The sequence below is a fragment of the Budorcas taxicolor genome, chromosome 5, assembly GCF_023091745.1.
Source record: "Budorcas taxicolor isolate Tak-1 chromosome 5, Takin1.1, whole genome shotgun sequence".
Classification (NCBI taxonomy): domain Eukaryota; kingdom Metazoa; phylum Chordata; class Mammalia; order Artiodactyla; family Bovidae; genus Budorcas; species Budorcas taxicolor.
The window spans coordinates 78,638,929-78,665,484 of record NC_068914.1 but is presented as its reverse complement, the minus strand read 5'-3'; the positions used below and the strand labels follow the sequence as shown (position 1 = coordinate 78,665,484).

The 26,556-nt window shown below is 41.1% G+C and overlaps 1 protein-coding gene across 1 annotated transcript in view; it reads right to left on the bottom strand.

Moving 5' to 3' along the window:
* Positions 1–26,556, bottom strand: part of SLC38A1 (solute carrier family 38 member 1) — a 51,198-nt gene that overhangs the window by 7,407 nt on the left and 17,235 nt on the right. Inside the window, exons 4-10 of the mRNA XM_052640440.1 lie at positions 7,264–7,337; positions 5,781–5,873; positions 5,381–5,462; positions 4,268–4,350; positions 2,780–2,838; positions 2,547–2,660; positions 1,103–1,182 (exon numbers count right to left, since the gene is read on the bottom strand). Coding sequence (XP_052496400.1) covers positions 1,103–1,182; positions 2,547–2,660; positions 2,780–2,838; positions 4,268–4,350; positions 5,381–5,462; positions 5,781–5,873; positions 7,264–7,337 — 585 coding nt within the window. The remainder of the gene's footprint in view (positions 1–1,102; positions 1,183–2,546; positions 2,661–2,779; positions 2,839–4,267; positions 4,351–5,380; positions 5,463–5,780; positions 5,874–7,263; positions 7,338–26,556) is intronic.

Genomic DNA, 26,556 nt, shown 5'->3' with positions numbered 1-26,556 from the left:
CTTATTCAACCTAATAGCAGAAGTCCTAGCCAGAGCAATTAGGGAAGAAAAAAAATAAAAAGCATCCAAATTGGAAAGAATAAAGTAAAACTGTCACTATTTACAGGTGACATCATTTCATATACTGAAAACCCTGAAGGCTCTACCAAAAAACTATCAGAGATAATAAACAAGTACAGTAAAGTTGCAAGGTACAAAGTCATACAAAAATCTGCCATGTTTCTATATGCTAACAGTGAGATAACAGAGAAATTAAGAAAACAATTCATTTACAAGTACAACAAAAAGAATAAAATATCTAGGAATAAATTTACAAGGATGTAGCTACAGAGAATAGAGCACTGGTTACCAGCAGGGAAGGGGTAGAGGGAGGACAAAATGGGTAAAGGAGATCCAGTGTATGGTGATGGATGGAAACTATATTTTTGTGAGCAGGACATAGTGTGTATGGAAGTAGAAATATCAGGTTGTACACATGAAACCTATATAAGTTGTAAACCAGTTATCTCAAAAAAAGAGACTATGACATGATAAATATTTTTATGTAGAAAGTCTGATAACAGTAGGCCAAGAAGAGAACCCATGAGGGAATTCATAAGCAGTCCTTTCGTTCTCTTAGAAGAGCAATCAAAAACTAATCCGTAATCACTGCAACAGTTTAAAATGAACAATATTCTTCTGTCCAGTTTGTGGTCTTAACATTCATTTCTTCATGCCTGATTTACCAACCTTTTCCAACTAAACCAAAAGGCAAATCATATACAATGTATTCAGTGGTTCACAGATGAATCTGAAGATTACCATTATTCATCTGCAAACTAATCACAAGTAATATAAAGCAACACAAACACTTGAACTCTCTTAAGTAACACAGTATTTGAAAAACCAAATTAATAAGAAAAAGCCCACATAATAAACACTTTTTATACATTTCTGGCCAAAATATACTGCAGGTTTGTGTCTTGCTCAAGAATGACAAAGTAAATGTTGAAGTTCATGATATGAGTCCATTTATTTTGATACAGCACTTGTCTAGTAATGAGGGGCTATAAAATGATTCAGTTTGCAAAAACAAAAACAAAAACAAAAACAAATTTCTTACTCTTTAAGCTCACTGTAAATTGGCAGGACCGACGGGTGGCAGACAAAAGCGAACGCAATTGTTGGTAAAGCGTACACGGTCTATTTGAGAAGAAAAAATAAACATTATGGAAAGGCATTTTTACCATAAAAACTGTATTGCTCCAGTATTTCTGAGTTGTCTTTTTATCTGACAGCCCTTCAGAATCCTTGGATTATTTGGTTATTAGGGGAGCTTTGATATCTAAAATAGGAGTAGCTTTTCTAAGACAGCTTATCTAGCTTGAGACATTAGGCACTTGGCAGAGAGGGGTTTTACAGCCAGGCTCACCTACAGTGTATCTTACATCCCCCAGGCGTTGCGTCACCTGTGGCACTAGCTGGTTACCAGCACTTTCCTCTGTTATTTCGCTGAGTCCCCACAGTCCTGAGACAGACCAGCACTATTCTCCTGGCTCCCTCCAAGACAGGCAAGGCAACACAGCCAGAACATGCACCTTCGTGTTACTGCTCTGTGCTTTATAAGGGGTGCATCAGTCAGACTTAAATATGGCATCTAAAAAGAAAATGACTTTCTTAAAAGAAAACTACTTTACTACTTTGGGGTACTTCTAAGAGTTTAAAGAGAGAGCAGGTGAGAGATCAATCTAAATTAGTTTCTCAGAAAAAGATAATTCAATATAGTAACTTCTTCTGCAAAAAGAAGCTGGCAGAGAAGAAGGGAAAAGTAACATTTCTCATGCTATAATTTTGCCCAAGTAAGGTATCAGGCACATTCTAAGAAACCCTATAAGATACACAATAGAATCATTGTTTTACAAATGGAGTTGACAATTTGCCTGAGGATTCAAATCCAAGCCTGACTGTTTCCATAGTCTACCCTTCCCCAATATGTCGTAAGAACGTTCCTGAAGTGTCAATTTGTGGTAGAGTCTATATTTTAACTGTACAAGCTGGGGAAGTTTGAGGTATTCCTTTCTGTCACCATGAGACAGAAGCAGTGAGCTGTGGGATGGGGATGGGTGGGAGGGAGGCTCAAAGGTAGGGGTATACATATAGTCAGGACTGATTCAAGTTGTTTGGCAGAAATCCACACAACATTGTAAAGGAATTATCCTATTAAAAAATTAATTTTAAGAAAAGAAGAAGCAGTGGGCTAAGGATGTTATTAATTTGTTTTTAAAGAACTGTAAGAAATAGCAGAGCTGAGATAACTGTGCAGAAAGAGGTTTTCACAGAGAATACTTTAGGTTGTCCTACACTAAACTGGGTCAAGGGGAGCATGAAATACACCATTTGTATATTTCTTCAAGGTCATTAAATGGATTGTGGCATTTGAAACCTGTGGTACCCTGTTCCTTTGAGAACAAATACGTCAAAGACAGTTTAATTAAAACAAGTTTAAGAAACACAATGTCCTTTGTAAAAACACTCCTATTTTTATATCTAAAGGACAAGAAATGTACCTTTGAATTGAAGGTAACATATTTTGGCGTACACATGTCCACATTTGTTGAATTAGGACTTGTTGAATTTAGCTCTGGAACAAAACAGGCAATTTGAAATTTCTTGTAGATAACCTGGCATTAAAAAAAATAAAGGAGAAACAAACTTTATCAAATAAAGCCCAATAATGCATAATTATTACGTAGCATCGTACTATGGCAAAACCAGGCCAACCATTTCAACCAGCACTTACCACAATTAGGAAAAAAACCATACAGCTCAAGGAAAATCCACTCGTATAGCCAAGATAACCTAAAAAGAGTTTAAAGAATTATTATTATTATTTTATCATCACCTCTTTCAATGCATTATTTCAAGCACAGTTTGGGGTTCCAATAATATCCATACATGCTAATATGAATATAAGATTTTCTATTTGATAGGGCTACCTTATTTGGCAAAAAAATGGTAACTTTAAATTGAAACAATACAGTAGTATGTGCTTTGATTCCAGTTCTTCCTGACACGCTAGAGAATGCAGATTTCCAGAATCCAGGGGAAAAGAGCCTCCCAAATTTGGCTCTAGTCTCTGCTACTGTGTTCTAATGAATTCCTATAGCCAAATCCATTTACTCCTTGATCCATTCAATAGTTCTTGATTATGTACTTACTGCGTACATACTGAATATGCACAGAAGAGATGAAGTGATTTCTAGGGATAAACTGAGCACCTGAGGCACTCGACCTCGTTCCCCTTAGAATGCCTGGGAGATCTCTGAGCACCATAAGCTCCAGAAAGGCAGAGTTAAGTGGTCTCTGGGGGCTGCATGGTTCTCACCTCTGGGGGAGAAGAGTCTTTCTCCATTAGCACTAAAAAGAGCTATATATACACAGAAAAGCTTAAACACAGACTCAGAAACCAGAAAATTAAGTAGCGGTAAGAACTTGAAATGTCTGCCTCGAATGAGCCCAGAATTATAAGGAAATGCATTTCAGAGGCATTGGACTGGATAGAGGTCTGGCTGCATTATTTCACACATGAAATTTTCATAACATCAGGGGTTCTTGTCTCCAAATATAAGCACACATGCAAAAATGTCAAAACCAAGTGGATATGGCTTAGTGATCATCTACCACTTTTCACTTCTCTCTCTCCCTTCAGTGAGACTGGTTAGACTCTGATCATTTAAGATTGATTCATAGTATCAATTTTTGCCTGTTCAGTCACTCAGTCATATCCAACTCTTTGCGACCCCATGGACTGCCAGGCTTCCCTGTCCTTCACCATCTCCTGGAACTTGCTCAAATTCACATCCATTGAGTTGGTGATGCCATCCACCCATCTTGTCCTCTATTGTCCTCTTCTCCTCTGGGTAAAAATACAAGCCACTTTCTGTCTTGGTATTAGCTGTAAAATTCTGTCCATCTAAACAATCAGAGTGTGTAAGACCTTCTATGAGGAGAATTCCATTTTTTGGACTTTGGGCTTTTAGACAGAGCATTTTCTGCTGCTGGTCCCGGGACCCCCTTTACACTTCCATGGCTTAGAAGAGGGACTGCTTACAAAGTCGCATACAAGCCAGTGTTTTTCTCCCCTATTAAAGTCGTGCCTCATTAATACTTACAATTTATTATTCAATCTTTACCCTACAAGTCAAAGTAGGGAGCAAAGTTGTTTGTTTTTATTAGGTTTCTGATTCATCTGAGTGCTGTAGAAACTGTGATAAAAGCAAGATCTTACCTAAGTTCTTCAAGAGACACAGAGGGAGAATTATGCCAAAGGTAACTACCACCACCATCAGGCGGCCATCCACGTACCAGGCTCTGGAAGGCATTTAAGCAGATAGCCATATTTTCTTAGAAAGCAACTTTTTTTCTCACAAGTAAAATTTCACAATGTTAAAAAAATGTTTTTATTATTAGTGTTTACCATTAATTGTAATTATTATTACAAATAAATTAATTGTTAATTAATTATTATTAAACACTTTAGGCCAACCACTAGTCATTTACTATCATCTGTCTCTCCATGTGACTGAGGAAGAGATACTGCTTTCCCCCTGCTCTTCCCCACTGGCTAAGTGTGCCATTCCTCTGAATTATTTATATGACTTTAAAGCTGAATGCATGCATTACGTTTTGTCAGATTACAACTTGTCTTATCAATTATTTAAAGAGAAAGTTCCTTTTTGCTTGGCTTGGTGAATATCGTCAAAAAATAAGTCACCACGGGTAGGCATTGCTTTCTCCCTAATCGCTTGTATTTGACCTTGAATCCTGATGCTAGAACACTAAGAACTCTGCTTCTACAATTCTCCCTTGAAAGACGACAGAGAAACTAAGACTGACAAGAACTGTTCAACAAGAGGTAGTCAAAACATAACGGTGTGCCAAATGCAGAGGCAACATCTTCCAAGGTTAGCTGGACCTTTAACGAGGTTGGCTCATGTCAATTCTGCTCCAAAAATGTTCTGTCTCTTCTTTAAGGAAGAATTTTGGATCTTAATTTTGCATGTTCTATTTCTGCATTAAAAATACTCCATGTCTGTTTTATTTCATAGAAACTAGATGTCAATTTCAAGCTCTTGGGAAGTTGCAGGACTTAGCGTCTTAGCACGGCCGATGGATCTGTTTTTTAAATGCTCAGATTCAAACGGTTCTCCTTGCTTCCTTCATTTATATACCCCCAAGCAAACAAGAAACAACAAGAAAAACAAGAAACAGGAAACCAAGAAAAAACAGCCTAGGGAAAATTCTGTTTCTGCAGTCTTCATAGAACAAAAACTTGGGTTATTAGCCCACATTTCAATTAAAAACATTTTAGTTATCTTTTAAACAACAGTCTATAACTTACGAAAATTCCTCTTCCTTTCCCATTAGAAATTTTATGGCAGAAGGTAGCTCATTTTTTACTATGAAGAGGTAGCTCAGTATTGCTAGAAGAAAATGAGAACATTTTTAGAAAGAAGATACTGAGACTCATGTTGCAAGCTATACAAAAGGTGACCAGACTCTAGAGTAACCTTCAGTAGTACATAAAGATGGCTGTAGACACTGTCCAAATACCCCTGGCTGTAACTGTAACTGGGTGTAAGTGACTACTGTCTCTGCTTCACTTTCATTGCACAACTGTAGCAATGAGAATGACACTGCTTGAATTGTGTTAAAATTCATGTGGCCACCCAACCACTGAGATTAGAAAAAATAGTAATAACATTCACAACTTTAATGTATAGAAAAAACAATCTTTTTACCTCCAGTGTTCTGTAGGGAGGTGGCTCCAAAGATGACGAGTTTCCCTGTGGTGCCAAAGACCTGTTCTCCCAGCTTTTCATAAACCATGCAGCCTGTTTAAAAAACCATAGTTGAGAACAGAAAAAATGATGAGTTCCCTACATTAAAAATAGCCAAGATTTCACCATTCTATTGACTATTCCCCAAGTTACTGGGTCTTTATCAAAAATCGTATACATAGTCTTCTTGGCTTTGCAAGGATTAAGGGATTCTCACTACAAAACAAAAATAACTTGTTAACTTTTAAAAATGTCAGACATGACCACCATTTTTTTTTCAGGTTGGCTACAAAAGCATTACAAGTAAGTGATTAGGTCATAAGCCTTATTTTCATTTTAATTATCTCAAAAATCTCCCTACTTTACTGGGGGGAATTCCCATTCTAATTTTATTTTCAGGTCTGGTGTATATCATTAAAATAAAAATTTGATTTAAAAATAAAAACCCTGATGGGAAGAAAGGTTCCTTTTGAACTGATGAGCTTAACAAGGAATAATAATATTCTAACAATGCCTTGTGGGTTCTAAATATAATAACATAAAAACATGTAATAACCACAACATTAGAATTTTGATCTTTATTTCAGAGATTTGACACTCACAAAAGACAGCAGCAGATAACTCTTTCAAGAGAATAATTAGGCTATAGTAAAATTCTAAAGTCTTCAACTGGCTCATCTCAACAAATGTTAAACCATTCATTAAAAAAATGGGTTTATGTTTCTGTAACAGTTCAGCTCACATTTTTCAAAAGGTTCACAGAAAGAAATTGGGTTCGACTATAATTAAACTTTCGTTTATTCTTTCATAAGACTGATGTTTGAACTAGACAATGGTTAGATCCACAGTTTATTACAAAATGTTCCAGTTAAATGGAGTCATCTATATACAGTAATGGTTGGCCAATGTGGTTTTAGCTAACGTAAAAGTCAAAGTATTACAAACATAATCCAGTGTCCCAGGAATAGAAAATAAACACTTCACGTATTACACTGCCCAGAGAACTTAAAGTCTTTTCACAGCACACTGACGCCCACATTGCTCGGGAGTCACATCTTCTCCTTGGAATATGCACAAAAGAGAATGAAAGCTCTGTTTACTTTTAAAACCTTGGAGCCTATAATATAAAAGCATGGGATCCTTGGTCTGAATTTATAAACACTTGAGGAAAAACCAAGGCCTTTAAAATGAAGTCATCTTAAACTAGAAAAGCAAGTATATTTGAGGGTTCTCTTTAAATTGCAATGTTATTTGCTTAGTATTCATAACAAGTTCATTTATATGTTCCTGTATCTACTCTAAGTAAATACCACTATAGGTCTTCCAGCGACAACAGGTCAAAGTACTGTTTTTCTTTAATATACAAGTTGTTGAACAGGGAGAGTATCATTTGTTCATAATGTCACTGTGAGAATTTATCACTTTGGCTTTACAAACAGCTTACCTGTTTCCTTTGAACAGATCAACAGCAGGTTGATTGAATATATAGACAGCAGTGTTACTGAAGTCAAAAGTACCCTAAAGCAAAGAAAATAAGTCTTGTGATAACTATAAAGACTCTACCATAAACTGTGGAAAGGCCAAGGCTGATTCATAGGTTAACACTATTCACTGATAGAATCCAAATACTGGAACCTATTAGTCACACCCTCATTAACATCTTCAATAAAAATGTTCTACCAAGTAAAGAACTGCTCATTGGACTGTAACTCCAAGAATTCAAATCTTTTACGAAATTCTAAGCTTAAATATAAGTGGCACTCTGGGATCATTTCAATTGAGATGACTTTTAAAACAACATTGTGAAAGAAAGCTTTTGTGGTCTATGGTACACTTTCTGTGACATCTAAGTGAGGAAGTGTGAGAAGGGAGGGGTGGGGGCTGGGAGAGGAAGGCATGAAGCGACCTTTAGGTCAGCGACGTGACTTTGGGCACCTTGCCTGAGGTCTCCCATTCCTAGATTCCTTGCCTATAATATAAAGGCAAATGGTGTCTAGGGTTCTTTCCATCTATTTGCTCTATGGCTATTTCTGAATAAATAAACCACTGAGATAATTCCCTTTTTTTTTTTTTTTTGCTCCCAGTGTCTCTTAAAAGAACCTCCTTTAATGGATGGGAAAATTCTGACAATCAGCTGTGATGAAAAGACGGTTGAATGGTGAACTCATGGTTTTGTTTTAGTACATCTGGCTCATGGCCGAACCTTCCTCAAGAAAAAAGCACAGTTAAAAATGATGTGGGAGATGACACAGATTTCAGAATCATTTGGTTAAAACAGACCTAAAAATTGAAAATAAAGCTTATTTATTAACAAGAACAAAATTCCAGTCTTCTGGATGAAACCATTCACTTCCTGATGTTGGGGAAAATGTCCTGGAAACGCTTTAGTGTAATTGATTCCATGTCTGAGTAATTATGGCAATTATTTTTCTGGCAAGTTCTGTTGGGCAGTGCTTGGCACCTTGTGCACTTCTCTCTGCAAGGGCCTCTTCCCAGACCTCCCCACATCCCACATACCTGCTGAACCCCTGCTGAGATGCCACCTCCTCAGGTGCCTTCCCTTGCCCCAGGCAGAAAGACAGCTTCTTAGCTTTCCCCTGTCTTGCAGCATTTTGTTTCGCCTATGTTTCAACCATGGGGAGATAAATGGGGCAGCAAAGACAGTCAAGGGCGGAGGAGATGAAGGGCCGGAGACTGGCCAGGACACGTAAGAGTGACAGGGCTCACCAGACGTAAAACAAAAACTGGGGGAAAGATCAGAAAACCTAACCCTTTGGGTGAAGGTACAACTGACCAGCTAACAAAGGGGAATTTAGGTATGACTGTAAGGAAGTGCATCTGGATATGTATTGACTCAGATCTCAGAGTAAGAGGGTGAATAAGAGGGTAAGTCCCTTATTACTTATTCTGGTTGAGGGACATGAAAAGCTGAGAGCAAGCATTTATTAAGCAATGGAGCAGTTCTGAGATAAGCAGTGGAACGTGACTTGATACGCCACAGAGTAAGACACAGGACACAACTGTGCTATGACTTCTCTTTCATCTTGTAAGATAATATTTATGTTGAGGAAGCAGACCTTGAGTTTCACTCCGAGTTCACTCACGGTGACACTGAACCCTAAACGGCAATTTCTGCATGTGCCTAGGCCAGGCCACAGGGCATTTATTTCTGTGTGGCACAGAGAGCTTGGGCTTCCCAACTGGAGGCTGAGTGGGCAGAACTTGAGGATTAGCCATGTGCTCTTCTGGAGTGACTTTGTCCTCTGCTCAAGTGACTCTCTTGGAACTGAGCTGGGGAGAAGAGTGCATATTACTACTGGCCCCGAGCTATGGAGTAAAGAGTATGACCTCTCAAAATACATACCTGGCAGGAGGGATAATTACTAATGTTTACCTGTGGTGTTGGAGAAGATGCTTGAGAGTCCCTTGGACTGCAAGGAGATCCAACCAGTCCATTCTGAAGGAGATCAGTCCTGGGATTTCTTTGGAAGGACTCATGCTAAAGCTGAAACTCCAGTACTTTGGCCACCTCATGTGAAGAGTTGACTCACTGGAAAAGACTCTGATGCTGGGAGGGATTGGGGGCAGGAGGAGAAGGGGACGACAGAGGATGAGATGGCTGGATGGCATCACTAACTCGATGGACATGAGTCTGAGTGAACTCTGGGAGTTGGTGATGGACAGGGAGGCCTGGTGTGCTGCGATTCATGGGGTCGCAAAGAGTCGGACACGACTGAGTGACTGAACTGACTGACTGACCTAACGGTTAACCAAAGGCCCTCAGCCAGAAGAACTGGGTATTCAGTAGCAAAAGAAAGATTCTAAGGAAACGTGTTCCCCCAGCTAGGACCATGTGGAGTTCTCATACCAGAAGCCACTTTGCCTTTCTTTTGGGTGGACTTTCTTTGGAGATGATGCACTTGTATCAGGGCTTCCCCTGGTGGCCCCAGTGGTAAAGAACCCGTCTACCAGTGTAGGAGATGCAAGAGTCTTGGGTTCGATCCCTGGGTCGGGAAGATCCCCTGGAGAAGGAAATGGCAACCCACTCTAGTATTCTTGCCTGGGAAACCCATGGACAGAGGAGCCTGGAGGGCTACAGTCCACAGGGTCATAAAGAGTCGACACCACTGAAGTGACTCAGCACGCACGCATGCATATCACTTCCTTTTCTTTTCCAAGTGGGAGAAAAGGGTTGATCAGGGAAGATTTTAGCAGGAAACTCAGCTATCTTCTTCCCCACACTTAACACTGGCAAACTGAGGTCATCCTACAGTGATGACAAGCCCCTTGCTTCCATGTCTGAGAGCCATCAGGCCACACCCCCAACCAAATGACCCCATAGTAAGTCTGATAGCCAATCCCTGAAGACCCTTTTCTCCATGCCTTCAAACATATACACCTTCCCTTCCAAGACTGAAAGCTAATATAAAGCAAAAAGTTTTTTCTAAGTTGTCACTAAGAGGCAACTTCTGTATCTATTAAAACTCTAAGACTGCTTTAGCATGTAACAGAATCTAGCACTAATGGGATTAAAATTTAGAAAAATTCACCCCCCTATTTAGATTCTTAGAAGAAGTGATAAGGTTATCAGTTATCAGTTATCACAGATTCCAGAATAGTTTAAGAGGCTCCAGTGGGAGTTGACGTCTAAAAGAAAGACCAGGAAGAATGACTTGAGATACAAAAATGACTTATTTGAACATTTATTTTGAGCATAACTGTGCCCTTATTTGGGCTTCCCTGGTGGCCCAGAGAGTAAAGCGTCTGCCTATTATGCGGGAGACCTGGGTTCAATCCCTGGGTTGGGAAGATCCCCTGGAGAAGGAAATGGCAAGTCACTCCAGTACTCTTGCCTGGAAAATCCCATGCTACAGTTCATGGGGTCACAAAGAGTCGGACACGACATTTATCCAAGTAAACATCTGGACATATAGCTTGGTTTCCTGGAGGAGAAACATAAGCTGGTATCCCTGAACTAAGAGCAACAGAAGTGATTCATGTTTTCATCTCATCTGGGTGTCATATAAGCTTTCATGCTGCTACGTGTGTGCGTGCTCGGTCGCTCAGTCGTGTTCAACTATTTGAGACCCTGTGGACTATAGTCCACAAGGCTCCTCTGTCCATGGAATTTTCCAGGCAAGAATACTGGAGTGGGTTGCCATTTCCTACTCCACGGAATCTTTCCGACCCAGGGATTGAACCTGCGTTCCTTTGCATCTCCTGCACTGGCAGGTGGATTCTTTACCATTGCTCCACCTGGGAAACCTTTCACATTGCTAACCACTGACCGAAAGTTTTCATATGGCTGGGGCAAAAGCTGCTCACTGAAAAAGGCCTGTTTCAATGGGAAGCAAATCTTAGCACCAGACAGTTGTCAAGGTATGAACAGTCCAGACTGATGTTCAGCCTTGAAGAGGAGGGGATCTAGAGCATGACTGGACACAGGTCCTGGGGAAGCAGTGGAGGCGGGGGTCAGTCTTGTGAGGAATGTGGCCAGGAATTTTGAGAACCCTGATGCATCAGTGATACTTTGTAAACACGGTGCAGGGACACTCCACTAGATTTTGTGTCACCTGAGAACCAAGAGGCTGGTTCAGTTCAGTTCAGTTGCTCAATCGTGTCCAACCCTTTCAGTTCAGTTCAGTCGCTCAGTTGTGTCTGACTCTTTGCGACCCCATGAATTGCAGCACGCCAGGCCTCCCTGTCCATCACCAACTCCCAGAGTTCACTCAGATTTATGTCCATCGAGTCAGTGATGCCATCCAGCCATCTCATCCTCTGTCGTCCCCTTCTCCTCCTGCCCTCAATCCCTCCCAGTATCAGGGTCTTTTCCAATGAGTCAGCTCTTCACATCAGGTGGCCAATATTGGAGTTTCAGCTTTAGCATCAGTCCTTCCAATGAACACTCAGGCCTGATCTCCTTTAGGATGGACTGGTTGGACCTCCTTGCAGTCCAAGGGACTCTCAAGAGTCTTCTCCAACACCACAGTTCAAAACCATCAATTCTTCAGTGCTCAGCTTTCTTCACAGTCCAACTCTCACATCCATACATGACCACTGAAAAAACCATAGCCTTGACTAGACGGACCTTTGTTGGCAAAATAATGTCTCTGCTTTTGAATGTGCTGTCTAGGTTGGTCATAAGTTTCCTTCCAAGGAGTAAGCGTCTTTTAATTTCATGGCTGCAATCACCATCTGCAGTGATTTTGGAGCCTAGAAAAATAAAGTCTGACACTGCTTCCACTGTTTCCCCATCTATTTCCCATGAAGTGATGGGACCAGATGCCATGATCTTCGTTTTCTGAATGTTGAGCTTTAAGCCAACTTTTTCACTCTCCTCTTTCACTTTCATCAAGAGGCTTTTTGTTCCTCTTCACTTTCTGCCATAAGGGTGGTGTCATTTGCATATTTGAGGTTATTGATATTTCTCCCGGCAATCTTGATTCCAGCTTGTGCTTCCTCCAATCCAGCGTTTCTCATGATGTATTCTGCATATAAGTTAAACAAGCAGGGTGACAATATACAGCCTTGACGTACTCCTTTTCCTATTTGGAACCAGTCTGTTGTTCCATGTCCAGTTCTAACTGTTGCTTCCTGACCTGCATACAGATTTCTCCAGAGGCAGGTCAGGTGGTCTGGTATTCCCATCTCTTTCAGAATTTTCCACAGTTTATTGCGATCCACACAGTCAAAGGCTTTGGCATAGTCGATAAAACAGAAAGAGATGTTTCTCTGAAACCCTGGTTAGGAAACAGAATTCTAGACTCCTGGACTCAGGAGAGACCTTGAGAGACGACCCTGCCCAGCTTCTCAGCCAGGATGAGAAGCCTCTCTGCTCTGTGCCAACACAAAGGCTTATAGGTCTGCCAGGTCTCCTATCAGGAGACACAAGTACCACCCATCCTGATTCTGGAAAGTGCTGTGCACTGGAACTGAGGCTGAGCTGAAAGCAGTGCTGCTATTTTCATCCTGAGTCCTTATTTTACCCTCCGGACCTACTTCAATCTACTTGAAATCTATCCCCTCTTCCACCTCAAAGTCCATCTGACGGTGCTCATTTTACAGTGCTCATTTTAAGACGGTGCTCGTTGACCTGAACATCTCTAGTACTTTCAGCTGTTCATCCATCCTTTTTAATGGCTGTGTGCATGATGATGGTCTCACATTAGTTTTGGTCCAAAAAGTGCAAAGCACAATAAGATGATTAATTTGTGTTTTACACCCTGCTTCTTTTAAGGCGACCTATTTTGGTTTTCATTTTTATGGAAGCAGGTCACACTTTTCATTCTTATTGAGTTTCTGGCAGGAGCTGCTGTTAGGCCAGTCTTCCTAGTTCCATCCTGTGCACTTTTTGAAAAGTCAAGTATAAGGGTCTGTACTTATTTTCATTACCTTTTATCTTTCCAGTCTCCCGATATTTTTTAAATTGTTGAGCCTTTTTACTTATGTATCAATTACCTCATCCAGCTTCCTATCTTGAGTTTGCCTTCATCCAGTTCTTCACCCAAGAAGACTCGAGCTTCATCCTGAGTGTGGTTCTAACTCTGAATGGAACAAGACCATCTGGAAAGTGGCCCCTTGTCCACACAACTGCTCCAAGCAGACATCACCCCTGACTTCTCATCCACTCTCTCGTCCCTTGTGTCGGGCAAGTGTCTTATTTCTGCCTCCAAAATATAACCCCAATCCATACACTTCTTTGTTTTTCCTATCCCCACATCCACTACTCAAATCCGAGCCACTATCATCTTTAATTTCTGGGCAGCTGTGATAATCTCTCTGTCTCCTTTTTCTTGATTTTCCTGGATCCAGCAGCCAGAGGAATCTGTCTGATTGCTTTATTATGTGTCTCCGCCACTGGACTGTAGCGCAGGCCATGACGGTTTAATTCACAGCCATGGCCTGTCCTCGGGCTTCCCTGGTGGCTCAGATGGTAAAGAATTCACCTGCAATGCTGGAGACATGGGTTCAACCCCTGGGTTGGGAAGATCCTCTGGCAAAGGGAATGGCTATCCACTCCAGTATTCTTGCCTGGAGAACTCCATGGACAGAGAAGTGTGACAGACCACAATCCATGGGGTCACTAAGAGTCAGACCCCGAGTGAGTGACTAAGCATGCACTCATGGCCTGTCCTATTTACCTATACTTATAATATCACACACAGCACATAGCAGACGCTTACCTAAGAATAAGTGACTTTACAAAGGTTACAATCTCATTTTTAAGTCATGTGAGATTCTGCCAAATATCTTACAAAAACCATGGTACACTCTGCTTAAGCCAGTCCTGTGACCTGCCACTACACTCTTCTTAAAATTTTTATTGGAGTATAATTGATTTACAATGCTATGTTAATTTCCACTGTACAGCAAAGTGAATCAGTTATACATATATATATATCTCCTCTATAAGATTCTTTTCCTTGTTACGTCATTACAGAGCATCGAGAAGTATTCCCTGTGTTACCAGCTCATTCTTCAAAAGATAAATTAGTTTAGCATGACTATTTAGGACATACTTATTTGGCCCATGGAGCAATATTTTCTGCAGTAACTGCACATAAATAAGCTATTTAGTAATTTGCTCTGGAATGATGTTTGGGCTCTACTTTTTACCACTTTTGAAACCTGGGATGGGATTTGTCAATTTTCAGTCCTCTGGCAATATATTCAGAGACATTTTTCCTCTATTTGCTGCAAGAAAATTTTGTCTCATACATTAAACAATGAACACCTAAACATCTACTTTAAAAACATTTATCTGTCATTGTTTGAAACATATTCATAGGACTGTGATTCTTTGTTCTTCTATAATATATACAAAGATTATATGGCTAATTTTTAAAATTTTTCATTTTTAAAAGTATTTTATGCTAATGAAATAGAAAGCTGTGACAATAAACGGAACCAACACTTAAGATGATTGAAATGTTCTATACCATGGCTGTAGTGATTTCACAACTGTATTTGGGTAAATTCATCCAATTCTACATCCTTTAATTTAAATTAGGAATTTTATAAGTTATACCTTCAAAAAAAAGAAAAAAGAATAAAACCCAACCTCACAACACTGTAAGGCAGATGAAACTATCTTTTTAACAGCCCAGCTATATAACAAGAAATCATATGACATCCTCTAACCAAGCGTCAGAGCCCTTGAAAGAGGTGAAGATAAAGCAGCCATCACCGCTGTGGATCCAGAAATAGCTCAGATGGCGGTGTTCAAGGCTGCCACGCAGGTGAGGGCTTTCAACTCATCCAGGCCCCACTTCTCTCAAAAAAGAGAGAACACTTAACCAATCCTCCCAGCATGACTCTCCCTGTCCTCTCCCTTGCCAGAGTTTAAAGCAGTTATTCTCAAGCTTCGAGTCTATCTGAATCTCCTTAGGTTCTTGTTAAACTGAAGACTCTCAGTCAGCAGGACTGGGATGGGACATCAGGTTCTGTATTTTTCCCAAGCTCCCAGGTAAGCTGATGCTGCTGGTCCATGGACTGCACCTAGAGTAGCCACGATGTAAAGCTACGAGCTCTGGTCCCCTGGCACGTCCACCTCAGTGTTTATTTCTCACAACCTCTGGACCAGCGCCACCACATCACCTGCCACACTGTCTGCATGCTCAGTGTGATTACCCGGAACACGGATCCCACCGCTGTCCAGGTGAGACTGGGCTGAAGGGAAGCATTTACAGCTGAACCAATGCCATTCCTGTGGGGCCCTGACCGACTCTCAGCGTGAAAGTGAGTCCTGTCTGTTTCCTTTGGTTGACTTCCTAAGGGTATTAGGGCATGACTTACTTCACTAGGATAAATATATTTTAAATTATTTTTAACTTCATACCCCTCCCCAACTGCCATGTCCTTTCTTCCAAAGGGGCCCTGAAGTTGACCACAGGGCCCCTTTTAATTAATTAAATTAAATTAAATTAATCTCCCCTCTTCTATCTAAACCTGGATGAGAGTATAAAACCTTTTTAAAAAACAATGTCCAGAGATGCCTGTTTTATTTCTTACCAGGTGATGGCATTTCAGGCTGGTAACTTATTATATCAACTACTTTTATACCTCTGAAGTACAATCCACAAGCCAGCTCAGCAAGGAGCAATAGTGTCTGCACCTAACTGCGAGGGGTGGGTGTGGGTGTGGGTGTGGGGGTCAGGGATGGGGGGCCAAGCTGGATTTTCCAAGTAAAGATCTTGGCTGGCAGAGTGCTGTGACTGGAGCCAAGGGCTAGGCCTGAGGTTGTTTGAGAGACCCTGACACTTGGAACCCTGTGAATTCCTAGGCCTAGTCCTCCAACCCAAACCTTAAGAGCGCAGTTATTATCTTCCTTTTTATAGTCAATTCAGCCCAAACAAGGAGCTGAGCTGGTCCTAGGAAAGTGGATCTGGGGCCTATTTTCAGCTGACCCGTCCTCCGCCTGCACTCCCAACCTTAGGGCACTGCCCTTTCTGCAAGTTCTTAGGAAAAAGCTAGGTTTCTGGTAATTTCCTGTCTCTTTTCACTTCTGCTTTGAGAAGAAAAGGGAACACAGGGGCAACCAGGGGTGGGCACAGGCATCTCGGCAAGAGTTCCGGCGGCCCGAGGCTCAGAGCCACGCAGAGTCGGGTCTGCACTGGCCCGAAGTGTTCCTCTGGGAACTCAGGGCCAGGGCACCCTCCTGGGAGGGTGTCCAAGAGGAAGAATTTACTAACCGCATTCTACACCAGTAGCGGCTGTTCATCTGAGAAGGCAGAGGCTGGGAGAACATCAAGATCAAGGAAGAAGACCTAGAAGGGAGGATTGAACAGCTCTTTCTTATCACAAGGGAGGCTGTGAAAGTAAGCAGTTACTAGGTGAATCATTACTGTAGCTCCTCTTCTTTCCTCAACAGAAAAGAACACCAGCTTCCTGTGAGATCTGGAGAGCCCCTGCCTAAGAACCAAACAACAAGCTGGTGTTTTTCTCTCAGACCAAGTCACTCAGGAAAGAATGATCTTACTAGCATCCCTACACTAAGGCCTCAGGCAGCCGCAGACGCCTTTCTGCTCTGCCTGCACGTGTCTCTGAGCTGTGGGGCTCTGCGCGTGCGTGCTGGCACCTGAGATGGAGCCAGAGCACCAGTGCTTTGTGACTTGGTGCCCACGAAAGCTTTCTTGAATTGAAAAATATTCTGACATTCTAACGTTATTTTATCATGCAGGTATCTCTGTTTCTATATCCTTTGAAATCCCCAGTGCCTGGGAGAGTGTCTGGCACATAAAATGTACCAATAAATATTTGATGAATAAATGAATTATTTCCTTAAAAAATATTAAACTTTTGCCATCCTCATCATTAGAATAGTCCATGTGAAAACTTCGCTGGAGAGAAAGTGGTCTTTATTACTCATCCTGCTTTTATCTAACATCGTGTTCCACCAGACTGTAGCCCCTCACTCTCAAACTCATAGACAGAGATGCTGATTAAGGCAGAATATTTGCAAGAAAATGTAAAGCCCCAGGACAAGGGAACTGAACAAAGTGTAGGAAAAGCTCTGTTTCCTGGCCAATCATCTTTCTCCAGTGCTTCCCTGTGATGCTGGCCTCTCCCAAGCTCTCTTCTACCTCCCAACTTTCTTCCACATTTCCAGGCTGTCTCCACCTTCCCCATTTTCTCATTCACCTCTCATCTCCACTGACTCTCCCCACTCTTTCACTCCACCCTCAACTCTTCATATAAGAAATATCTCTATGAAGTGAATTCAGCTCAGTCGCTCAGTCGTGTCCTACTCTTTGTGATCCCATGAACCGGACCACGCCAGGCCTCCCTGTCCATCACCAACTCCTGGAGTCCATCCAAACTCACGTCCATTGTGTCGGTGATGCCATCCAACCATCTCATCCTCTGTGGTCCCCTTCTCCTCCTGCCCTCAATCTTTCCCAACATCAGGGTTTTTTCAAATGAGTCAGCTCTCCAGATCAGGTGGCCTAAGTATTGGACTTTCAGCTTCAACATCAGTCCCTCCAATGAACACCCAGGACTGATCTCCTTTAGGATGGACTGGTTGGATCTCCTTGCAGTCCAAGGGACTCTCAAGAGTCTTCTCCAACACCACAGTTCAAAAGCATCAATTCTTCTGTGCTCAGCTTTCTTTACAGTCCAACTCTCACATCCATATTTTAAAATACTGCTGAAGAGAGCAGAGTGCCTGCTGGGGATGAAGGAAGGGCTGGAAAGCCCAATGAGGTGACTTTGAAATGTCATTCATCTGTGTGGTCAGGGAGCTCAGGTTCAGGGCTTTTCCAGGCTAGTGTGATACAGCACCAGTGGAGGAAGGGAATTTCAGGCATGGGGAAGCGAGGAGTTTAAGTGAAGGGCTGTGACATCTAAGCTGGACAGGGAAAGAAGCACAGAGGTCTTAAATGACATACAAGGCACAGTTGGGAGTATCCAAAGGGAAGTCCCTGGAGGGAAGTTGAGGAGGCTGTGGTCTGGAGCAGGGTGTCTGGAGGGTACGTGCAGAGTGGGTGGTGTAGTATAGTTTCTGGTCTGGGTAGTGATGGCAGTGGAGAGGCTTAAGTGGAGAGGAAAGGGCACACAGAAGATGTTTTTTTTGATGAGAACTTAAATGGAAGAACACACGCCTGAAAATTAGGAGAGAGGGACAAGCTGCTCTAATTCATGAGAAAATTTAAAATATTTTGAAAAATTCAAAATTATTTTTTACATAACAAATGCACCTCCTAGAGCATTCATTTACTTCAATGAGAATTCAGCATAATTAAGCACTTTGTTGATCACTGCTAACAATAAATTTATATTAACAATAAGACCCTGATGCTGGGAAAGACTGAAGGCAAGAGGAGAAGGGGAACGCAGAGGATGAGATGGTTGGATGGCATTACCAACTCGATGGACATGAGTTTGAGCAAGCTCTGGGAGTTGGTGATGGACAGGGAGGCCTGGTGTGCTGCAGTCCATGGGGTCACAAAGAGTCAGATACGACTGAGCAACGGAACTGAACAGAACAGTAAATTTAAATATTCACTCTGTCAGGCCCACACTAAACACTTTTAACAGTACTTTACTTATGAATAGTACTATTACTACCTATTTTACAGATAAGGAAACTAAAGTTCAGAGAGGTTGAATATTTTATCCAAGGTCACAAAGCCAGCATCATAGCCCTCAAACTCTGGTAGTCGAACTCCAGAGTCTTTATCCACCATGCTTTACTGTCTGCCAAAGTCAAATGTCCACAGAAGAATACCAGTGTGAAAAGCAAGACCCTAGCAGAAGACAAAAAAAACTTAGATTAAAATGTATCCAAGCATTAATAATTGAGCTTGTTTTAACAGACTCTGAGTGATTTTTTTATATTTTATACATTTTCAAAATGGCCTTAATGATTATCTTACTTTTACAATAATAATATTAAAATAAAAAATATAAAGAATCTTTCAAATGCCAGTATCATTATTCCAAACCCTTTTTTGGGGGGTGTACATCTGTTTAAGCCCAAAGCTTCTTAATATAATTCCCATTTAATTTAAGGAACTCATGAAATACTTATGGAAAAGAGCAGAAAACATCTAGTTATTCAGTCCCAAAATGGACTTCTTAGTCACGACACCCTGATTAAATTTCAACATTCTGAGGATCAGAAGACCAGCACACTAGGATCTGGTAGCATGTGATTATTTATAATATTTACAAAGTGAACAAGAGAATTAAAGGGATGGTTTTTAAAGGCTGGGCAGGGAACAGGTGAGGATCAATTATTTGTACAATTCCATTACTTTTCTTGTAGGCAAATCTAAATTCTGTGGTGCAAAGGTTCTCTTAAACTAGCCTCACCGTGGATTCAGTTCAGTCGCTCAGTCGTGTCTGACTCTTTGTCACCCCATGAATCGCAGCACGCTGGGCCTCCCTGTCCATCACCAACTCCCGGAGTTTACTCAGACTCACGTCCATCGAGTCAGTGATGCCATCCAGCCATCTCATCCTCTGTCGTCCCCTTCTCCTCCTGCCCCCAATCCCTCCCAGCATCAGTCTTTTCCAGTGAGTCAACTCTTCGTATGAGGTGGCATCATTCCTTCCAAAGAAATCACAGGGCGTATCTCCTTCAGAATGGACTGGTTACAACTATAGGCAAAAAAAATGGGAAGTGGTGGCACATGGCTTTCTTTCTTGCTGATACAACTTCCTCATTTAAACTCAGACCTCCTCCTAACTTTCTTAGCTTCTCAAAAGCATCAACTAAACTGATAAACTCTATCTGACAAAACAACACTGTTGATTAGGTACTTTGTTTCGTCTAAGGCAAGAAATGTATATCACTGGTGATCAAATCAAATAATATCTAATATAATCCTATATAGAGAGAAGTTTTTAAAAGAGATACGCAGATAGAAATAGTGTTTATCAGTTTAGTTGATGCTTTTGAGAAGCTAAGAAAGTTAGGAGGAGGTCTGAGTTTAAATGAGGAAGCTGTATCAGCAAGAAAGAAAGCCATGTACCACCACTTCCTGTTTTTTGCCTATAGTTGTTGATAGAAGGCTGTGGGTTTTGTGAGCGCTCCATTTTTAACTTGAGAAATGGCTTCCTTCCTCTCCTTCCATTCCACAAGGATCACTGGCTTCCCTTCTCCTCAAACTTAGATCCTTACCTTTCAAAATGATGCTGCCTTTATTATACTCTAAAGATGTGACCCCTGAGTGATGAAAGAATTCCATATAACCATTAGGTAAAGGAACCTGCTATGCTTGGACTGTGTGGACTTCCATTCCAGTATGAATAGTGGAATACAGGCTCAATTCACACTTTTTCTTTTTCCAAGGTAACAACCCATACACTTAAGGTGAGTTAAGAGGAATACATCATCATTGTCCTCCCGTCTCCCCTCCCACTCCCAACTGGTGTCATCCTGGGCAAGTTACTTAGCCTCTGTAAATCTTAGCTTCTTTATTTGTAAAATGGGATGAGAAATAGAATTGTTATAAAGACTCCATGAAACAATGCATACTTTATAAGTATCTTCATTTTTTAACCCTTAAAAAAAAATTAAGCCATTCTCGTCTTGCAAGCCATACAAATAGAGGCTGCAGGTGGCTTTTGTCTGTAGACTATAGTTTGCTGACCCTGATACAGATGTAGATCACTGATACAGTGTGCCTGACCAAAGGTGAAGCCTGGAGCCATAGAACAAAGCCAGACTAACTGGCCCACACCAGGGCAGTTTTCCAATCTACTGAACTACCTGCTACTCTGTGAGTTCAAGCAAATCTGGAAAATCCAAATTTCTGGACTACTTGGACCTACTGTGCGACACATCGGTCTTACTGTAACCCAGAAGAGTAAACATTAAAGGCATTCTATGCATCACGGCCATGAATAGTACTGTTAAAACCTCAGGCAGTTTAGTTAAGCTGCTTCATGCAGACTAAGAAAAACACAGGGCTCCAAAATGGGGCCACGCTGTTGCCCTTGGGTAGCACCAGGGCACTGGATGCAACTCAGCATAGGAAGATCTGAGTGAAGACTCAGTGTACGTGCTGCATGTTTATGCATACATGCACACTCACACACACACCACTCCTGTATCTCTGGGGCCAAGAGAATCGACTTCTTGGCAGCCCTTATCAGACTCATCTCAGATGATTCATCAACTAAGCATAACCACTCAATTTTTAAAAACAGTGGGTGGGACCTATCTCTTACACTTGCCAACTCCTTCTGTTTACAAAATAGGCACTCATTTTTAGCACAACACTAACCCCTTTCCTATTTCCCCATTTCTGAAAAGCTTCCTCATCCAGTGAATTTCAATAGAGTTCAAGGGCACTGCTGCTGTCCTTTCTACATGTATTTCAAATGCTGGCAAGGCTGAATGTGCCACTGCTCCCCTTCCAGTATCATTATTCCCAAACAAGAGACTGAGGCCAATGATATTTGCTGCCAGCTGAAGGACAACAATTTTCTCTTCAAATCATTTCTAAGGAACGGAGACCATAACTCAAAGAATTTTGAAAACAAGTAAGTGACTGACAAGATGGAAGATGAGTGAGCCTCTACCCAGGGACCTCCTAGGATCATCAGAAGAGCAGCATTTCCTACTGACTTCCTCTTTATTGTGCTTGTTTTGATATCACAACATCCAATTTGGTCTTTCCTTAGGAGGCAAAGAACTGCCTGCTTCAGAGCCCCCAGAGAAGACAACTCAACATCTATCAGGAATGACTTGACAAATATCACACAGACCATCTTTGTTATGGCTAAGAGAAAATTATCATCTTTGGTGGGTATGATTCAAACTTTTAGGAATATATCTGAAGTAATAACGCAATGGAAGTTCAAGATCATGCAGAATATTTGCAAAGGTACACTGCAATCTCACTCCAATTTGGTAAAATTTGCAGAAAAAGATTGAGAGACTCCAGAGAGCTATGCTGAGGTAGTTGTTTAAGACAGTAAATCTCCTGATAGAACAAGAAGCCCATATTTGTGATACGACAGTAATGATCAAACAACCATAATATATGAACAGGACTGAGGGCAATGTGTTGGTGAGTCTGTTGTTCTAATTCCATTTCTGCCTACCCCTTATGCAGGCTGAACTGTAAAACACTAGAGAAGGCATCTGGTAGTCTGATCTTGGCTTATAGCATTCTTCATTTTTTAGATTTATCTTTACTGAATGGCTATTTACTGATTTGTTTGCAAACACTGTGATTATAAGCAATACTGTGTTGCATCTTTTTGGTGGAAGGATAATGATAACCATCTACAAAGGTAAATATTAAGAGAGGGACTTTACCTATAATTGAAACAAACAATCCACCACAAAGTGAAGGTAATTGCTATAAACTGACAATGAAAATTACTGTCCTTTCTGCAAATAGCAATTTAGCAACAAATGCCCTTTTAGCGATGCAGTGCTAACCTCATACAGTATTTCTTAACAGTCTCTATTTTGATTTCTCAAATGAAGGAGGCATTCCCAGGAAAGTAACCAAAGGGTGGTGAGTCCCTGGCTAACCTTCTATAATTTTCATTACATCTCCACAGCCTACTTAAAATTGGAGGGTGAACGAAATCTCATAGCTGATTTTTTTCCTTCTGATAAGTTGGCAAAATTGTAAGGGACACTGTTTGCCCTAAAGCCTTTGTAAGACTAAGCTAATTCTTACATAGTCATTCATTCATTTCAGGAAACCTTTATTGAGATCAGCTATAGGCAAGCACTGTTTTGGATTTTATGGTGGGGGGGAGAGATAAGGAAGAATTAGACATTAATCCTGCCTTTGTAGGGATCAGTGCTCAACAGGAAATAGAATATATATGCCTAAATAATGGAAGTATGTGTGCTGTGCTGAGTTGCTAAGTCATGTCCAACTCGGGTGATCCCATGGACGGTAGCCCACCAGGCTCCTCTGTCCATTTTCTAAGCAAGAATACTGGAGTGAGCTGCCATTTTCTACTCCAGGGGATCTTCCCAACCCAGGGATTGAACCCATATTCTTTGTGTCTCTGACACTGGCAGGCAGATTCTTTACCACTGCGTCATTTGGGAAGCCCTAAATAATGGAAGTGCCATTTGCTATAAAGGCTACACCAAAAAAAGAAGAAAGGGAGATCCTTCCCTGTATCTTGGAGGATCAGAGAAACCTTTTTGGAGATGGCATCTGGCCTGGGTCTTATAGGAATGTCAAGATTCAGAAGCACAGGGATGGTATGAGAGTGGGATGGCCCCCACTGGGTAGCGGAAAGGCCAAGGTGATGTGCACAGTCCTGGTGGCCTCTGTGGCTGATGCAGAGGCAGTCTGCAGGGAGATGAGGGGGAAATGCAGATTGGAGCAGGTGGCACTGTACTGATGGCTCATTCTAGCTCTTGTCGTCTAAATAACCACACTGAATTATTTTTTTCTCAAGTTTTCTGTAGGTAAGAGAAAAAGTCTCATTGCAGTGGTTTTAAGTTCTTTAAAAAACAATTATCTTAACTAGTTTCTTCCCCTAAAGCATATGGTGAAAAAGATACTTTAAAGAGTGTAAATTTTCCACTCCCATTCCGCCCCCAGGCCCTGTGTCACACTCCTGAAGTAGCCACTGTCAACAGTTTTCTTGTGAACCTTCCCCACAAAGTCTAGGTAATAAACGTACATATACACAATCTATCCCCATGCTTACTTCCACCGAATATTCAGTTTGCTTCTACATAATAACATCCCTGGAAAATTTTTCCATACCAGGACATATAAGTCTATTTCACTCTTTTAAATAGTAGTCTAATATTCCATTTCATGGAACTAGTATGGTTATTTAACCAATTCCCTAATAATGAACTTGATGTTATTTGACTTTGCTATTTCTTGGTTTTCAATTCTTAATTACAAAAAATTTAGTTAAAGTCCTGGAAGGAATTAGGGTCAAGGGCAGTGAGCAATCTTAACTAGCGCATGAGGCAAAGGCAAGCACAGGTAAAGACAAATATGAAGCAGTTCACAAAGCCTACTGGTTTTACAACATACTGGAGGCTTGTCTAGGGTGTCCCAGGCGGCTCAAGTGGTAAAGAATCCAGTGCAGAGCCACAGGAGACCCAGCTTAGGACTGGGAAAATCCCCAGGAGGAGGAAATGATAACCCACTCCCAGGCAAGAATACCTTGCCTGGGAAATCCCATGGACAGAGGAGCCTGGCAGCCTACAGTCCATGAGGGGGACTGTAGAGTCAGATATGACTAGGTGACTGAACACATGAGGCATGTATTATACTTGCTGCAACCAGGAACTTGACCACCCCTGACACACAATTTGGTATCCTTGGTATTCCTGATCTATTTTCATTACAAAAAAGGTGGGTGATGGTTCTTGGTGGAACAGCAGTAAAGTGGTTCAAGGGTACTGACTGATTTTACAAGGTGATTTTGAAGAGTTAAGGGATTAACTTGCAAATACCCATTGATAAGAATAAGATTTGTCTCAAGAAGTACATTAATAATGTAAGTTTGGCTTCTGAAAGCATCACTAAAAGGCAGCATAGTGTTTTAGGTCACTCAGGTTCTAGGGTCAAGAGATCCTGAATGCAACTCTGGCTCCCCTACTTTCTAAGGTGTAATTAAACATCAGTTACTTCATCATTAAAATGGGGGTAATATTTGCTTCATAGTGTTGCTATGGGGATTAGATGAGATAATATGGCATATATAGTTACCGTTCAACAAATGTTACCTACTATTTAGTAGCTACCTAGTTAATACTTTAGCAAATGCTTAGGACATAGTGTTACTATGTACCAGGCACTCCTGGTTATCTCTCCATCTCCCTCTCTCTACCTCCCCTGCCTGTCTATATTCACACTCATTAGTTTCTTAAAGGAGCTTGATGGGGTCGTTACTAATTAATACATGTTTTCTTGCATGTCATTTTTCAAAGTGTGCTTTTAGACATTATCCTTTTTATTCTCATCACCACTACCTAAGTGAGACAGAAAATGGAAAACACCAAAAATAGGCAGGAGTAATAATAAGCCAAAATAAAATTTAAATTATTATTCCACACAGATTATAATGTTATTTCACAATGATCATTTTGAACAGATAGTTTACAAACTCAGTGTTTACAATAAACTGTGATATCTCTTTGAGCTCCTAGGAATATCATGAATTACATTCTTCTTTTTCATGGTTTTAAACTTAAAGGTTACATGATTAAAATAATAATGCATGCTAAGAAGTTAAGGAAAAATATAAAGCATTTATTACTTTATCAGCTTCTATATAGTGTAATTAACCTCTCATTCACCTGGCACAGTGAGATGACATGCTCTTCACAGATTAATTTTCTATAAAATGTAGGCCTTTAATAGAAATCTTCAGAAAATGCAACTTTCCTGTTTTGGGAGATGGTAATGTGAAATAACAAACAAAACAAAAGCCATCATTCTTCCATGCTAATATTTACTTTTAATCCAACTTTTGCTATAATGAAGTTATGGGGAAGCTGTGCAAAGAGATTAGCAAGAGAGGAGGCGGATACAGTGCAGAGAGATTTCTTCAGTATCCACTGCCTTTCCCTTGGACCCCACTCTTAGGAAAACTTGATTCGATAGGAGCATCTCACCCTTACTTTCACGGGCTCCTTGGTGGCTCAGATGGTAAAGATTCTGCCTGCAATGTGGGAGTTCTGGGTTCAATCCCTGAGTAGGGAAGATTCCCTGGAGAAGGGAATGGCAATGACTCCAGTATTCTTGCCAGGAGAATTCCACAGACAGAGGCTACAGTCCACGGAGTTGCAAAAAGCTGGATACGACTGAGCATCTAACACTCAGCACATCGCCAAATTGCTGCTTCAGGGAACAGCCCCATTATTATTATTATTTTTTTAACAAAGAACATATACATTCAGAACAACTGTAAGCAGAGATTCCCCATGACCATATTTCCTGTTTCTTAAGATGCCAATATAAAGCCTCAGAAAGGCTTTGGATAACACAAATCCTCACAGTATTCTTATAATAGGGCAGAATTCACTGAGTCTAACTGAATCAGATGTGCTTTAAACATGAATGATAGCCATTATAGTCAGGTCCCCCAAATAAGCCCCAATCTCATCCAAGGAAAAGCAATCACCCCAGCAAGTTTCCAGATGACCCCAGTGAAGAGTCCAGCACCCAGCCTCAGTGAGACACAGAGGAGCCTTCCCAGCTGCTTTTCTAAAGAAAACTGGGCAGGCTTCGACTCCTTCTCGGTGTTGGCCAATAAGAGTCTGGAACAGGGCCCTGTA